At 45.0% G+C, this 16,258-nt stretch overlaps 1 protein-coding gene across 1 annotated transcript in view; it reads left to right on the top strand.

Moving 5' to 3' along the window:
* UTP6 (UTP6 small subunit processome component) overlaps positions 1-16,258 on the top strand; it is a 34,363-nt gene that overhangs the window by 8,020 nt on the left and 10,085 nt on the right. The window contains exons 3-11 of the mRNA XM_041000971.1: positions 396-437; positions 661-753; positions 1,363-1,410; positions 2,234-2,297; positions 6,112-6,230; positions 7,785-7,865; positions 9,847-9,928; positions 10,844-10,925; positions 12,658-12,842. Of these exons, the coding sequence (XP_040856905.1) occupies positions 396-437; positions 661-753; positions 1,363-1,410; positions 2,234-2,297; positions 6,112-6,230; positions 7,785-7,865; positions 9,847-9,928; positions 10,844-10,925; positions 12,658-12,842 (796 nt within the window). The remainder of the gene's footprint in view (positions 1-395; positions 438-660; positions 754-1,362; positions 1,411-2,233; positions 2,298-6,111; positions 6,231-7,784; positions 7,866-9,846; positions 9,929-10,843; positions 10,926-12,657; positions 12,843-16,258) is intronic.

Here is a 16,258-nt window from a genome sequence, read left to right as displayed (position 1 = left end):
TTTTTTTTTTTTAAATTGTTTTATTGGAAAGTCAGATTTACAGAGAGAAAGATCTTCTATCCACTGGTTCACTCCCCAAGTGGCTGTAATGGCCAGAGCTGAGCCGATCCGAAGGCAGGAGCCAGGAGCTTCTTCCGGGTCTCCCTTGTGGGCTCAGGGTCCCAAGGCTTTGGGCCATCCTCAACTGCTTTCCCAGGCCACAAGCAGGGAGCTGGATGGGAAGTGGAGCAGCTGGGGCATGAACTAGTGCCCATATGGAATCCCAGCACATGCAAGGCTACCGTATACCAGGCTACCACACCAGACCCCCAAATAAATAAGTTTCTAAAGAAGTTAACTAAATTTGTTTTTTGTGTTTAAAAGACTGTAATTTTTAAAATGTTTTTCTCCCATAGTATGAAATTAATCTATTGGAGCTGATCCAGAGAAGAAGAACAGTAAGTAGATGATTTTCTAGATGGTGGGAGAAAGTAGAGTAAGCCTCATAGCCATGTAACTAGAACGTGTGTGTGGGAGGCAGTTGCTGTTGATGAACCCTCGTGCTGTGTGTAACGGGGTAGCTACAGTTATTTTCTTTCTTTTTTGTATTGTGAGATGATCAGGTGGGAATGCTGCTTTGGACAAATGTGATCAAACCAAGACTTTTATGTTCCCTTTCAGCGCATAAAGTACTCCTTTAAGAGGGATGAGATTGAAAATTCTATTGTCCACCGGGTACAAGGAGTCTTCCGACGGGCTTCAGCAAAGTGGAAGGTGTGAGCTGACAGCACCTCGCCTCGGGGCTGGGGATGTGTGTTGTATGTATTACTGTGTGGACGCCTCACTGATAGTACCAGTGCTTGAAACATTTTTTCAACCATTTATTAAAATCAGTCTCACTGTCTTATGGTTATTTTGTAAAGGTAGTATTGAAAATCGCATATCCAATTTATTTAGGGTTAAAGCTTGCCGTGGAGATGTTTGGATTTATCTGTAAGGGGCGTGCACTGACAACTTGGAGGTGAAAGATAAAGGGTGGCAGTACCTCAGTAACTTGGTTTTACTCAGTTTCTCTCTGGGACCGGACATGCCGGGGTACACTGGCGTGCTTCGGGGAGTGCAGTGCTCGAGTGGCTTACCTGGTGGAGACCGTCAAGCGCAGTACCGAGCCGAGTAGATAGACGACATGTTGGAGTGTGGGTGGGTGTCGGGCACACATTGAGTTGCCGTTTGGCTTCAGTAAGGAAGAGCCTGAAAGGCTGGGGGATGTGGTTACCCATTGGTCTTTAAAATCTGCCTGTTAGTAACAAAATTAGTTAATTGAGAAGTACCTTGGATGTCAACATCAAATTCAAGCAGCTGACCACATTGCTTTTCTTGCAGGATGATGTTCAACTTTGGCTGTCCTATGTAGTTTTTTGTAAAAAATGGGTGAGTGAAGCTGTATCTTCCCCCACTTCTGTACTTTCTACTTATCTGGCTTTTAAGCTTTATGCTTCTTTACTGCTTCTGTTTTTACCAGCGATGTAGCATTGATGAATGGACAAAGAACTCAGGGGTGGGTGTTTGGCAGGACAGTTCAGACACTGCTGCGACATTTGATTTCATATTGTGTAATGCTGGGTTCAAATCTTTTTCATATTTTAAGATTTATTTTTTATTGCGAAGTCAGATATACAGAGAGGAGGAGAAAGAGAGAGAGGAATATCTTCCGTCTGTTGGTTTACTCCCCAAGTGACTGCAACGGCCAGAGCTGAGTTGATCTGAAGTCAAGAGCCTGGAGCTTCATCTGGGTCTCCATATGGGTGCAGGGTCCCAAGGCTTTGAGCTGTCCTTGACTGCTTTCCCAGGCCACAAGCAGGGAGCTGGATGGGGAGTGGGGCCGCTGGGATTAGAACCGGCGCCCTTATGGGATCCTGGCACGTTCAAGGCGAGGACCTTAGCCACTGCACTATCTCGCCGGACCCAAGTAAATAAATCTTTAAAATGGACAAACCCAGGAAGGCTGAATTTCAGCCTACTATTTGTATTAATAACTATAAAATTAGTTTGTAAGTGATTGGGAAGATTTCATTTTTATGCCTACTTATTCAGTAACTTAAAAATTTTTTTTTGTGTTTAGATTCTTAAACTATTTTGGGATTTAGATAGTAGAAATATAAATATTGGTGAAAAAAAGTTGTGAAGGTGCACTTGGGACATTAGCCTCGGTGACTTCCCTGTTCAGAAAGCAGATGTGTCTCTTCTTCTACAGGCGACCAAGGAGCAGCTGAGCAAAGTGTTCTCTGCCATGTTGGCCATTCATTCAAACAAGCCAGGTATGCTCCAAGTCCTGACAGTTCTTTGTTTCATTTAGAGTTTACAGTTGATCTGTTTTGATCCCCCTCCCCCCATTTTTTTTGCTGGAAGAAGCTGATAGGAATCCTTGTGGACCTCCCTGGACAGTTGGCCTCAGCAGTGTTTGTTCTGAACGGCTGTCAGTATTCATGTTTGCTGACCCTACACCCCTCACTATACCATATACTCTGTGGGCAGGGACCACTGTGGCTTTTTAACTGATTGCAAATGGTAGTCTTCAGTCCTTTTGAGGTATATTATTTGGAGGCAATCAAATTGGGTTATTATAGTGGCTGGCACTCATGTAGCAAGTTCAGCCAGAGCATGTGATGCTGGCACCCAGTGGGAGTGCTGGTTTGGGGCATGTCTACTCCATTTGTTGTTCAAGTGCTTGTTAATGTGCCCTGCTAAGCACTAAAGGACAGCCTGCGTGCTGGGGCCCTAGCATCCCCAGGGAGGCCCAGATGAGTTCCAGGCTCCTGGTTTCAGCCTGGCCCAGCCTGGTCTTGTGGCCATTTGGAGATCTCTGTCTATGTTTCTCTCCTACCTTTCAACTTAAACAGCATCTTAAGAAAGCTTTATTACTGGGGAATTTTTTTATTTAAAAATGTGTTTTATTTGAAAGGCAGAGTTACAGAAAGAACTAGAGAGAGAGAGAAAGTTGGTTCAGTCCCCAAATGGCTACAATTACAGGGATAGACCTGGGTGAAGTCAGGAGCCCAAAGCTTCTGGGTTTTCATATGGATACAGGCGCCCAAGCATTTGTGCCACATCTTCCATTGCTTTCCCAGGCGCATTAATAGGGAGCTGTAATTTGAGCTGATGCCCATGTGGGATGCCACCACTGCTGGAGGTGGCTTAATGTGCTGCCCCACAGGTGTGTTTCTTTAGTACAGTGCTTCAAGCAGCTTGGATGCCAGTCTGTGGAACTCGAGCTGGTAGTTCAGGTGTGCGGAGACGAGATAACATCACTGGGTAGGACGCAGCTCCTGCTTAGAAGCCCTAGGGCTGGCATCGCAGGGCAGCACATTGAACATGCAGGTTGAGCATGTTCAGTCTGTTGATCGATACCTTCCCTGCTGCTGGTATCCCCTATGATTGCTGATTCAAGTTCAGGCCACTCTGCTTCCCACCAGTTCCCTTTAATGTACCTGGGAAAGCAGTGGAAGATGGCACAGTACTTAGGCCCCCACTACTCCTGTTAAGACCCCGTTGGAATTTTACACTCTTGGCTTTTGATTGGTTCAACCCTAGCTATTGTTTCCATTTGGGAAGTGCTGCTGTGGATTGGATGGAAGCTTACTGTCTGATTTTCTGTCTTGATCACTCTGCCTTTCAAATAAATAAATATTAAAAATAAAGGCAAAGTTCTTGCTCCTTTTCAGAAAGTCCCGTGCTCTGTAGCAGCACAGCAGTGGCTTGCCTTCATTCAGGGTTCTCCTAGTCTGGGCGTGGTTATCACTCTTTTTGTTTTTCAATATTAGTCCTGCTTGTTAAGATAGCTGAACTTGGGTTTCTAGGAAAGAAACTACAATATTAACTCATTATTAATTTATTTTCTTCTTTTTTTAAGAATTATTTATCTATTTATTTTTAAAGATTTATTTATTTATTGGAAAGTCAGATATACAGAGAGGAGGAGAGACAGAGAGGAGGAGAAACAGAGAAGAAGATCTTCTGTCCGATGATTGACTCCCCAAGTGAGTGCAACGGCCGGTACTGTGCCGATCCGAAGCCAGGATCCAGGAATTTCTTTTGGGTCTCTGTGGGTGCAGGGTCCCAAGGCTTTGAGCTGTCCTTGACTGCTTTCCCAGGCCACAAGCAGGGAGCTGGATAGGAAGTGTAGCTGCCGGGATTAGAACTGGTGCCCATATGGGATCCGGGCACGTTCAAGGTGAGGACTTTAGCCGCTAGGCCACGCCACCAGGCCCAAGAATTATTCTTATTAGAGGGAAAGAGAGAGAAAGATCTTCATCCTCTTTGGCCATCCCAAAAGGCCACAGTGGCCAGAGCTGAACCAATCCAAAGCAGGGAGCCAGGATCCTCTTCCAGTTCTCTCACACTAACATGGGTGCCAGGGTCTAGGGAGTTGGGCCATCCTCTGCTGCTTTCCCAGGGCACCAGCAGGGAAGCTGGATGGAAAGTGGAGCAACTGGGACATGAACAGGCATCCATTGGATACCAGTGCTTGAAGGTGGAAGATCAGCCCATTGAGCCACAGTGTTGGCTCTTAATTTCCAATTTTGAGGCATTTTTCAATTTTTTAAAAAATTGTGAACTATTCCAAGTGAGAGAAGAACAAAGAGTGGTATTATTTCACTGATTCTAAGGTATGAGTGTTTTTCTTTTTAACATCTTTAAAATGTGGCTTTACTGTGTCTATCCCATATTGGACTACCAGTTTGAGTTGGGTTGCTCTGCTTCCCATCCAGCTGCCTGCTGATGTTCTTGGGAAGGTAGCTGGAAGATGGCCCAGGAATTTTGGTCACTGCTAGCCATGAAAGAGACACAGTTGGAATTTCAGTATCCTGTTTTCTTTCTGACCCAGTCCTGTCCAACTTGGCTATTTGTGGAGTTAACCAATGGATGAAAGATCTTTTTCTCTGGGTCCTCTCTCTCTGACTTTTTTTTCAGTATTTAAAATATTACACATCACATTGATGACATGCAGTAGCATGTACTGTGTCTCTAAGTCATATTAGTATTTACTTGTTTCCTTTAGAATATTGTTACTATTTTTCAAAATTTATCTTCATTGGAAAGGCAGATTTACAGTGGAGAGAGAGAATGATCTTGTGTCTGCTGATTCACTGCAGTGGACCGCAATGGATGGGGCTATTTTGATCCAAAGCCAGGAGCTGGGAGCCTGCTCTGGATGTCCCGTGCTTGTGCAGGGTCCCAAGTCTTTGGGCCATTCTCCACCGTTTTCCATATGCAGGGAGCTGGATGAGAAGTGGAACAGCCGGGACATGAACTGGTGTCCACATGAAATCCCAGTGCCTGTGAGGTAGAGAATTAGCTCATCAAGCCATGGCGTTGGGTCCAGAATAATATTGTTTTTTCAAGATTTATTTTATTTATTTGAAAAAGTGACAGAGACAAAGAGACTTGCATATGCTGGTTTACTTTCTAGGTGTCCACAGCAGTCAAGACTGGGCCAGGTCATAGCCAAGAGTCAGTAATTCCATCCATGACTCCTACATGATTGGCTTGGGCCCAGTCATTTGGGCCATTTTTCTGATGCTTCTTAGGCATTTTAGGGAGTAAGCTGGATAGGAAGTTGAGCACAGATATGGCATGACTGTATTGCAAGAGCTTTAACTGCGTCACCACATTGGTCACAGAATATTCTAATTTTACTTATTTATTTTAAAGATTTGCTTGAGAGTCCAGGTTGCAAAGAGGGAGAGACAGATTTTCCATTTGTTGGTTCCCTCACCAGTTGGCCAGCAGCCTGGGAGTAGGCCAGACCCAGTGACGCTGAGGCCGAAGTTCTCGGGTTGTCCTTTGCTACTTTCCCAGGGAGCTGAATTGAAAGTGGAGCAGCCAGATTCTGATCTGCTTTCTACATGTTGTCACAGGCAGCAGCTTTACCACTGTGCTACGACACTGGCCCCAGAATATTGTAATACTAGATAAAGCAATGCAAGTGAGCCATTAGAAACTCTTTTCCTCCTTACCTTTTCGGTAAGATTATTTTAAAAATTCTTTGAGTATTTGAGATTGCATCATTGTCTTTTCTTGGTTGCCTTGTTTCATTTATTGATATGGAGTCTGATGTTTTTTCATTTATAGCTTTGTGGATTATGGCAGCCAAATGGGAAATGGAAGACCGTTTATCTTCAGAAAGTGCGAGACAGTTGTTTCTGCGGGCTCTGCGCTTTCATCCTGAGTGCCCAAAGCTTTATCAAGAAGTAAGTGTGTGCATACCCGCTGAAAGAGTGATGCCTCACTGGGGTTCTCTGCAGATGTGTGTGTGCTCTAAGAGTTATTTATTTTTATTAGAAAGGCAGAATCACAGAGAGAAGGAGAGACAGATATGGGCCATCCTCCCCCACTGCTGGGTAGATGAACTGTGGAGCAGCTGGGGCATGAGCTGATGCCTATGTGGGATCCTGGCGCCTTCAAGGCGGGGATTTAGCCACTGAGGCATCTTTCAGGGCCTCAGTATGCATTCTTTCTTAATTTAGGAAGCAGAGGCAGAGAGAGAGAGAGAGAGAGGGAAAGGACGGACAAGTGTTTGTCTTGTTAATCACTTCGAATACCTATAATGGCCAGCACATAAGCCAAAGTTCTATTCAGGTTTTCACATGCTGGTGGCAGGAACCCAATTGCTTGAGTCATTACCACTGTCCCTCAGGGTCTGTATTACCAAGGAGCTGGAGTTAGCCAAGTAGAGCTGAGAATTGAACCTGAACTCTGCGATGGAGGTGGTGTGGGAATTTTAACTGCTAAGCTGAACACTTGCTCATATATTGCTCATTAAGTTTAGGAACACTTTATGCGTCAGTGTTGTGGCACAACACGTTAAGCTGCTACTTGAATACTTGTATTAAAGTTCCAGTTCCAGTCTGAGCTGCCCTGCTTCCAATCCAGCTCCCTAATGATGTGTTTGGGCAGTAGTAGAAAACAACTCAAGGCCTTGGACTGTGTCACCCACATGGAGTCCTGGATAGTCTTGGCTCCTGACTTTGGCTCAGGTCTGGTTGCTGTAGTCTTGGAAAGTGCACCAGCAGATGGAAGATATGTCTTTCTGTGTTTGGTTATCTCTGGCTCTCAAATCTTAAAGACTTCAGATTATGCAGGCTAAGGTGGGATGGGAGGGTGAGGAGAAGCATCTTTTGTTGGCACTGGGCAGCATCTAGGTTAATGAGAAGTTGGAATCCTTACCTGCCTTGTCATGCTCCTACTCAGTGAAGTGATGTAGGTAGGCCGAGTTTATAAAGGGAAGAGGGTGGTTTCAGCTTGTAGTTCTGAAGGGCCGCTGTTCTGTACTGGCGGCCTGCTGGCCCAGCCAGGTGATGGCTGTCTTGCTGATGGAGTCACAAGGTGTCAGGGGACAGGGAGTGTAGATCCCTGAGTGTGTTCGTGTCTGTTCTTCTGAACTCACTGGAGTTCAGTCCTGGGGTTTTTCCCTTATGGCCTGAACTGATGTAACATTATCATTTCAGAAAGGCTTCACTTCTAAATACCATAGTGGGATTGTTTCCAGTGGAACTCGGCATCATTCACGGAAGACCTTAGGGATAACAGAGGCGCTAAGAGATTCCTCACCCAACCTTTGTTGGCACTTCTGACATTCACTTATAAAATCCTTCAATCTTAGATGGCTAGTTTGTCTATTTTTTAGCTTGATGACTGGCATTGTAGCATGTTCTGCCTTTTCAATAAAGATAAGTAAATCTTTTGGGGGGAAAAAAACGGAAAAGAAAGACACCAAGGATGTTCTCGTTGTTTTCCCTCTGCAGTACTTTAGGATGGAGTTGATGCATGCCGAGAAACTGAGGAAGGAAAAGCAAGAACTGGAAAAAGCAGATATGGATGACCTGGTAAGATATTAGTGGGATTGTCAGTTACCCACATTATGTAATCTTTTAAGCCTGTGTGGGAGTAAGAGAATCTTTGAAATTTATTTCCAGCTTAATTTCATATTTTGAAGTTTTAAGATGTGTCTACAGTTGGTTTACTTTAGTGGATTTAGGAGTAGCAGTGACGTTTTATGCTTTATAAGTAGGTATTTGATGGGTGCCAGCATTGTGGCATAGTCATTTAAGCTACCACCTGCAATGCCAGCATCCCATGTGGGTGCTGATTCAAGTCCTGGCTGCCCCACTTCAAATTCAGTGTTGTGCTAACAAGCCTGAGAAAGCACTGGAAGGTGGTTCCAGCATTTGGAACCCCACACTTGCCTGGGAGATGGAGTGCCCAATCCTAGATGTTGCAGCCATTTGGGGAATGAACCAGTGGGTGTAAGATCTTCTTCTTTCTGTGTTTCCTACTCTAACTCTGCCTTTCAAATGAATAAATAAAATCTTATAACTTTTTCTGAGGGATGCTATTCTTTAATGTTGTAAACTTTTGTTACATGTTCAAAAAGCTTCAGAAAAGTTGTGAAAAGTATAGTTCTTAGCTTATTTCCTTTTCTTTTTAAATAATCATTTACTTGACAATCATTTTTTCAAAAGATATTTATTAGAAAGGGTTACAGAGAGGGAGAGATGGAGAGTTATCTTCCATCCTCTGAATTTTTTTTTTTTTCCAAGTGGCCTCTATGGCCAGGGTTGAGCCAGGCCCAAGTTGGGAGCTTCTGCGTCTCCCATGTGAGTGCAGAGGCCCAAGCAATTGAGTCATCTCCATTTCATCTCCCAGGCCATTGACAGGGATTTGAATGGGAACTGGAGCAGTCCTGACACGGACTGGCATCCATATTGGGTGCTGGCATCACAGAGGGCAGCTTTACCCACAATACCACAGTGTTGGCCCCCAGAATAATTTTCTTTGAAAGGTTTTGTTAATCAGTTCTTTATTTGTTTAAAAGGTGGAGTTAGAGAGATGGGGGAGAAGGTCTAGAGGTGGAGAGACAGAGACACATAAAGATCTTTCAGTTGTTGATTCACTCTCCCAGTGTTCCTAATGATTGTGTCTGGGCCAGGTCAAAACTGGGAGCCCAAAATTCTATAAAGGTCTGCCACATGAATGGCAGAGGCTTGAGGACTTAGAATGTCTTCTGTTTACCCAAGTACATTGGCAAGGAGCTGGACTTGAAGTTCAGTGCATGGACTTGAACTGGCATTAATATAGGATGCTGGCACTGCGAGTGGCAGCCTATACTTGTTTGCACCACTACTCCAGCCCCATGACAGAATAATAATAAAGAAAGGTTTAGAACATTAGGCTGGAATTTTGTTGTCTTCTTGTCATTGTGATTTCCAGCTCAGTACATTTTAATCCAAATAGAATTCTTTTAAAAATTATTTAGTTTGCTTATTTCAAAGAGTTAGAGAGAGAGAGAGGAAGAGATAGATCTTCCATCTGCTGGTTCACTCCTCAAATAGCTGTAGCAGTCAGTGTTAGGCCAGGCCGAAGCCAGGAGCTGGGAATTTCTTCTGAGTCTCACACGTGGGTCACAGGAGCCATCCTCCACTGCTTTCCCAGTGGCATTAGCAGGGAACTGGATCCTAAGTGGAGCAGCTGGGATGTGGTTGAGTGTGTGGCATGCCAGCACTGTAGATAGTGCATTTACTTGCTGTGTCACAACATTGGCCCCAGTCCAAATAAAGTCTCCCACAGAAGGTTCGACAAGCTGTAACACTTTATCTGGTCTAAGTGGAGTGAGCTTAAGGCACATAATCTTGCCAGTGCTCTGGCATTCTGACCGGCCCAAGCAGGAAGGTTAGTGACTTTATCCATATCTCCATGTGGGCTCAGCGGTAGGTTATATGGCACAGGTTGTGTAGAAGTGTTAATTTTTATCCTTGTGTTTTCTCTGCTCAGTAGTGTTGCAGTTATGTTTTGTGTAATTCTTTTTAGAGACATTTTGATTATCCTCAAGAAATACTTACAGGAGAATTGGCACGGATCATCTACAAAAATTCTGTAAGCGTAATTAAAGGTAGGTGACCTTTAGGCATTTACTTGAGGTATGAAAATGGAACCTTCTTGATAACGATAAGACCTGTCACTAATTTTGAACTTCCCAGTAGAATGTGTATGAAAACAAATGTGGACAAAGTGTTCTGTTTCTTTCAGAAAAGGCTATTTCTCCTAGGTCATAACTGGACATTTCAGCAAGTTTTTCTTGAGTACTTAATTTATATTGTTACCCAGAATGATATATAATTTATTTCATTTCCTTTGAGAGTAAATATCAGAAGTATTTATAAACATTTAAATATGCAATTGCTGGGTCTGGCATGGTGGCCTAGCAGCTAAAGTCCTTGCCTTGAATACGCTGGGATCCCATTTGGGCGCCGGGTCTAATCCCAACAGCCTCACTTCCCATCCAGCATCCTGCTTGTGGCCTGGGAAAGCAGTCGAGGACGGCCCAAAGCCTTGGGACCCTGCACCCGTGTGGTAGACCTGGAGGAAGCTCCTGGCTCCTGGCTTCGGATTGGTGCAGCACCGGCCATTGGAGTCACTTGGGGAGTGAATCATTAGATGGAAGATCTTCCTCTCTGTCTCTCCTGCTCTCTGTATATCTGACTTTGTAATAAAAATAAATAAATCTTTAAAAAATATATCTATGAATATATAATGCAAGTTATGTCTCTTCTCATAGATGTCAATAATCTATTTTTCAGCCTTCAGACACTGCACACAGATGACCCACTGACTTGGGAATGCGTTTCTATATGTATAAATGCAGTTGCTCATGTGGTTGGATTGTGGAAGAACTCTTTCCCTCAAACCCCCTCCCCTGCACTATTTGATCTGTTTCTGCGTTTTTAAAACTAAGAAGATGGTGTTTTTAGAACAGAGGGATTTTTCAGTGTAATGACCCTTCCCTTGCCTGTGTTTTGTATTCTAGGTGCAGAGTTCCACGTGTCGTTGCTTTCAATTGCACAGCTGTTTGACTTTGCCAAAGATCTACAGAAAGAGATTTATAACGAGTACGTATAACACTGGAAAGGTGACTGTAATTTTGATTTGTGAGAAGGTGCTTTTTTTTTTTTTTTAAGAGGTTTAATAGAAAAGCAGATATACAGAAAGAAGGAGATATAGAGAGAAAGGTCCTTCATCCGTTCGTTCAGTCCCCATGTGGCCGCAGTGACAGGAGCTGTGCTGTTCCGAAGCCAGGAGCCAGGTGCATCCTCTGGGTCTCCCACGTGGGCTCAAGGTCCCAAGGCTTTGGGCCATCCTTTATTGCTTTCCCAAGCTAGTAGTGGGGAGCTGGATAGAAAGTGGAGCAGCTAGGATATGAACTGATGCCCATATGGGATCCTGGTGGATACAAGGCAAGGATTTAGCCACTAGGCTATCGCACTGGGCTCTGTGATAATGTTTTGAAGTTGTCTATTTAGAGTGGTGGAATGAAGATAGCAACTAAGTCCTTGATAGCAAAGCTGTTTTTTAGGACTGTGTGTTTGTTCCTGCGGATGGTCCTTGGTTTCCTTTGTCTTTCCTAATGCATATATAAATATTGATGTTGTACTTTCCTGGCATGACTTTCATCAATAAGGTAGAGAGTTTTATTCATTGATGTTTTTGTTTAGCTGCTGTAGGTAATTCTAATCTTTGTTGTCTGATAGTATTACTTAAGAACTACTGGTGCTTTGGCTCAGCTGGCTTATCCTCCACTTCTAAGCTCCAGCTTCCAGTGTGGGCTGGTTTGTGTCCTGGCTGCTCCACATCCCGCCCGGGTCCCTGCTTGTGGCCGGGGAAAGCAGTGCAGGGTGGCCCAGAGCCTTGGGCCCCTCCATCACTGTGGGAGGCTTGGAGGAAACTCCTGGCTCTTGGCTTTGGATCAGCTCAGCTCCAACTGATGTGGCCAATTTGGGGAATGAACTAGTGGATGGAGTATCTTTCTCTCCCTTCTTCTCTCTAAATCTCTCTCTTTCTTTTTTTTTTTTCTAAATCTCTTTCTAATAAAAATCAATAGGTCTGTTTTTTTTTGAGCTGCTTGTAGTTTGCCTTGTGGGTACTTCCATTCTTAGGTAGCTTCTCTCACTTGTACAGGAGATAAAGTGCACCTAGGTCATTTTGAATATCTTGAGGGATGTGGTTATGTTTTTTCCCCTCTGTCCCTGTTACAGCAAATTGAGTGAATAAGCTTATCTGGGGCTCATTGAGGGTTGTATTGTCATGGTGAACTGCTGGCATGATTTTGAGAGCTGGCTTGAAAGTTAACATTTATGAATGATGCCTGAAACTTTCTGGGACTCATTAATTGTGTGACAACTTGGTTCTGTTGACTAGATTTAGTTGATTAGTTTTTTTAAAATTACGTATTGGAGAGACAGAATGAGCCGTCATCTGCTGGTTCAGTCCCGAATCGCTTGCATCAACTGGGACTGGGTCAGAATGGAACCAGAAGCTTGGAACTGAATTCCAGGTTTTTCATGGGGAAGGCAGGAAGCTAATCAGTGGCTGCCTCTCAAAGAGTGCGTCAGTACAAAGCTGATTTGGGAGTGGAGCCTGGACCTGAACCTGGAAATTGGCATATGGGATGCGGGCTTCTCAATTGGTGTCTTAAACTGCTATGCCAAACCTGTCTCCACTGACTAAATTTATGTAGGACAGCATATTGGAAAATGCAGTTTTTATGAGGGTGTCCTGTGTGGGACTCTCTTCTGATATTGCAAGTTATGTCTTTCTCATAGATGTCAATACATTATTTTTCAGCCTTCAGACACTGCACACAGATGACCCACTGACTTGGGATTATGTAGCGCGACGGGAATTAGAGATTGAGTCAAAGCCAGGAGAAGAACAGCCCACAGCGAAGTCAGCCAAAGCTGCAGAGATGGGCCAGAGGGAAGACAGGTGCAGTGCAGTCTACGAGGAGGCTGTGAAGACGCTGCCTACAGGTGAGCTGTGGCCATGGTGTGGGGCAGAGGAATAGCCCATGAGCGTGACCCGAAGCTTCCCTGGGCATTTCCCAGATCTGTTAGGAATCTTCGTGTAGTGCAGTGCTTTGTGTGTGCCTGCGTTGTGTGCCTTGTTCTTCCTGTGATGGTGAATGTTGGCGCTTCTGGAACCTTCCTCAGTAATAACCATATTTATTTGGGAAATTATGCAGAAGACTTTTTTACTATTTTTAAAAGATTTATTTGAAAGACTGACAGTAAGGGAAAGACAGAGATTGTCTGTCTATCTCTTTGCTCGCTGAGTGGCCAAGCTGCTTAGGATGGGCCAGGCTGGCATCAGAAGCCTTCAGCTCCCACCTTGGAGTGCTGCATTGCATCGTCGGGCCCAGGTACTGGAGCCATCATCTACTGCCTTCCAGGTGTCCACGCTCTGACATGGTGGCAGTTTAAACTACTGTGCTGCAACATTGGCTTTTATTACTTGTTCACTGTCTTTTTTTTTTTTTTTTAATGATGTTTACATAGTTGATCAGAGTGAGAGAGGGTCAGGGCGAATTGGGTGAAACCATTGTTTCTTCATTTTCTTTTTCTTCCTTCTGTGTCTGGGGGAAGGGAGGAGACAGGGAGGGGGCCATACCCAGCCTCCTACCCACCTCAGTACCTGGGGATGGGAAATGGCCACCTGATGCCATCTCAGAGCCCCGATGGGGAGTGCTCTGAGGGTTTTGCTTGAGTGGTCTGATAGTTCTGAAATGTTGCCGATCTTGCCGCTCCGAGCATGAGGAAATCCTTCCAAGGTCTATTGGCTGACAGTCCAACTTAGAGTTCTCCATTCGCCTAGATATTTGCTGTAAATGGTTAGCTGGGGTAGTTGTCCAGTTTGTTCTGCCCTCCTTCATCTGCTTTGGTACTAAATTTTCTCTGCAGACCCCAGTGGAATGCCATATCCTCCATGTGCGTCTGGGCATGCAGACCACTGCTCCATCTTAGCCACTAAGGATGCCCAGTTATGACACATGCAATTCTGTCTCCAGCCCCATCTATTTTGCAAACTACTGGAAACTATGGCCCAGCCCAACCCAGTCCACTACACATTTGACCCTCATGTATACCAGTGGAAACTGTAGCCTAGCCTAGTTACCTCCAGTAACCCCCACCAGACCTACCCCCAGCCCTGGTTCTTGTGCTTGCCAGTACATACAGTAGACTGGTTCAGTCTGTCTTACATCCCATTCAGCTCTCAAATACATCAATGGGCATTAGAGCTTAGCTGAACCCAAATGATCCCATTATTCAGCCTGTACTCATGCTGGCAGGTGTCTCGCTTGTCTGGCGAGACCCGCCCCTAGTCCTGGTTCTTATGCTCACCAGTAGGAGTTGTACCATCAGAAAGGTACCCACAGCTTCTCTACTGGACCTACTCCTATTCCTGGCACTTTCCAAGTGGTTCTGCAGTCTAGCTTGACAGGGTTTGCCCCCAGACCCAGTACTTGCCAGCTGGTGCTGCAGCAAAGCCAAACCAGCCTGCATTTACTCTGGCTCATGCTAGCACCAGTGGGTACCGATTAGTCCATCCTAACTCCTAATACATCTCGTATGCAGGCCAATGGGTGTTTTAACCCTGCTTGGCCTGATCTACCTCCAATCCCAGTTCTCATGCTTATCAGCGGGAGCAGTGGCTTAGCTGGGAAGCCCTCTATCAGGTTTGCACCCCTACACCCAGGTCTCACAAGTACTGGTGGGTGCTGTGGCCCAGTCTGGCCTGGCCTGCCTTACTTCAGCATTTGCCTATGGGTGCTAGGGCCTGGCCCTTCCAGGTTTGTGCCAGTTCCAGCTCGTGCTTGTGGATATTGCAGCCTAGCCCAGCCAGCCCCCAGTCTAATGTGAACTGGCAGATGTTGTGGCCCGACCTGGCCTGTCTTAAACTATGTCCTGGTTCTCAGATCTGCCGGTGGGTGTTATGAACTGGCCTAGCCTAGGATGCTCCCAGACTTGGTTTTTGTGCTCACCTGCAGGGACTACATCCTGACAGAGGAAAGATTTGCAGAGAGGAGAGCCAGAAACATATTTGCCATTTGCTGGCTCACTTTCTAGTGGCTGGAGTTGACTTGATCTGAAGTTAGGAGCCAGAAGCTTCCTTCAAGACTCCCATGTGGGTGCAGGGTCCTAAAAACTTGGGCTGGGCTAGGCATAATAGGCTAAATCCTCGCCTTGCATCTCCTGGGATCTCATATGAGGACCTGTTCATGTCCCAGCTACTCTACTTTTCTTCCAGCTCCCTGCTTGTGGCCTGGGAAAGGAGTAGAGGACAGCCCAAAGCCTGTGGGAGACCAGAAGAAGCTTCTGGCTCCTGGCTTTGGATTGGCTCAGTCTCAGCCATTGCGGGTACTTGGAGAGTGAACCAGTGGACCCAGGATCTTTCTGTCTATCTCCTCTCTGTACATCTGCCTTTCCAATAAAAAAAAAAAAAATCTTAAAACAAAGTAGAATAAAACCTGGCTTATCCTCCACTGTTTTCCCAAGCCTTAAGCCGGGAGCTGGATCAGAGGCGGAGCAGCTGGGTCACAAACCAGCTCCCACATGGGATGCCTGCATGCAAGATGGAGGGTTATTCTTTTGATCTGTTTAACTATCTTTTTGATGGAAATTTCATTTTGGGGTGCTGTGGTGTTTGTTAAGCCTCTGGCTGTGGTGCCCGTGTCCTATGTGGGCACTGGTTCAAGTCCTGGCTGCTCCAGTCCCATCTAGCTTCCTGCTGATATGTCTGGGAAAACAAAAAGATGACCCAGGTACTTGGACCCTTGCACCCATGTGGGAAACTTCGAGGAAACTCCTGGCTCTTGGCTTTGGACCAGCCGGCTCTGGCCGTGTCAGCAATTTGGAGAGTGAAGCAACTAATTGAAGATTTTTTTCTCTCTGCAAATCTGCCTTTCAAATAAAAATAAATACATCTTAAAAACAAGATATTTCATTTTAAAAAATTGCTAATAGTGGAAAATAAAATCCACAGCATATAGAACCCAAATAAAGCTTTTGATTTTCATATTTATCTTTTGGTAATTTTGTCCCTAATGTTTGAAGTGTTTCAATGTGATTAGAGTGAAATTTCTGTTTGATTTCTTAACTCCTTCATAGAAGTTTTCTTTCTGAAGAGAATACTGTGGTGAGCAGGATGTGATGTAGATGATGTACAATTGAGACGGACCTGAGATAAAGCTCACAAAAGCAGGTGTCCGGAGAGAAGCCCGTCTGTGAGGACCGGGTGGGCCTAGGTGGCTGGCTGCCTCATTCTTTCATTGTTCTGGTTGGAGAGTCAGATAATAGGACATGATGTGGCACATGCTTTGATATATTGCCAGCCATTGCTTGGTGATCAGCGAGCAGCATGGCCGGGTACAGAAGTCAGCATGTGACTG

The sequence above is a fragment of the Ochotona curzoniae genome, unplaced genomic scaffold, assembly GCF_017591425.1.
Source record: "Ochotona curzoniae isolate NIBS_2020 unplaced genomic scaffold, NIBS_Ocur_1.0 scaffold_2453, whole genome shotgun sequence".
NCBI lineage: Eukaryota > Metazoa > Chordata > Mammalia > Lagomorpha > Ochotonidae > Ochotona > Ochotona curzoniae.
This window is presented reverse-complemented; position numbering and strand designations above follow the sequence as displayed.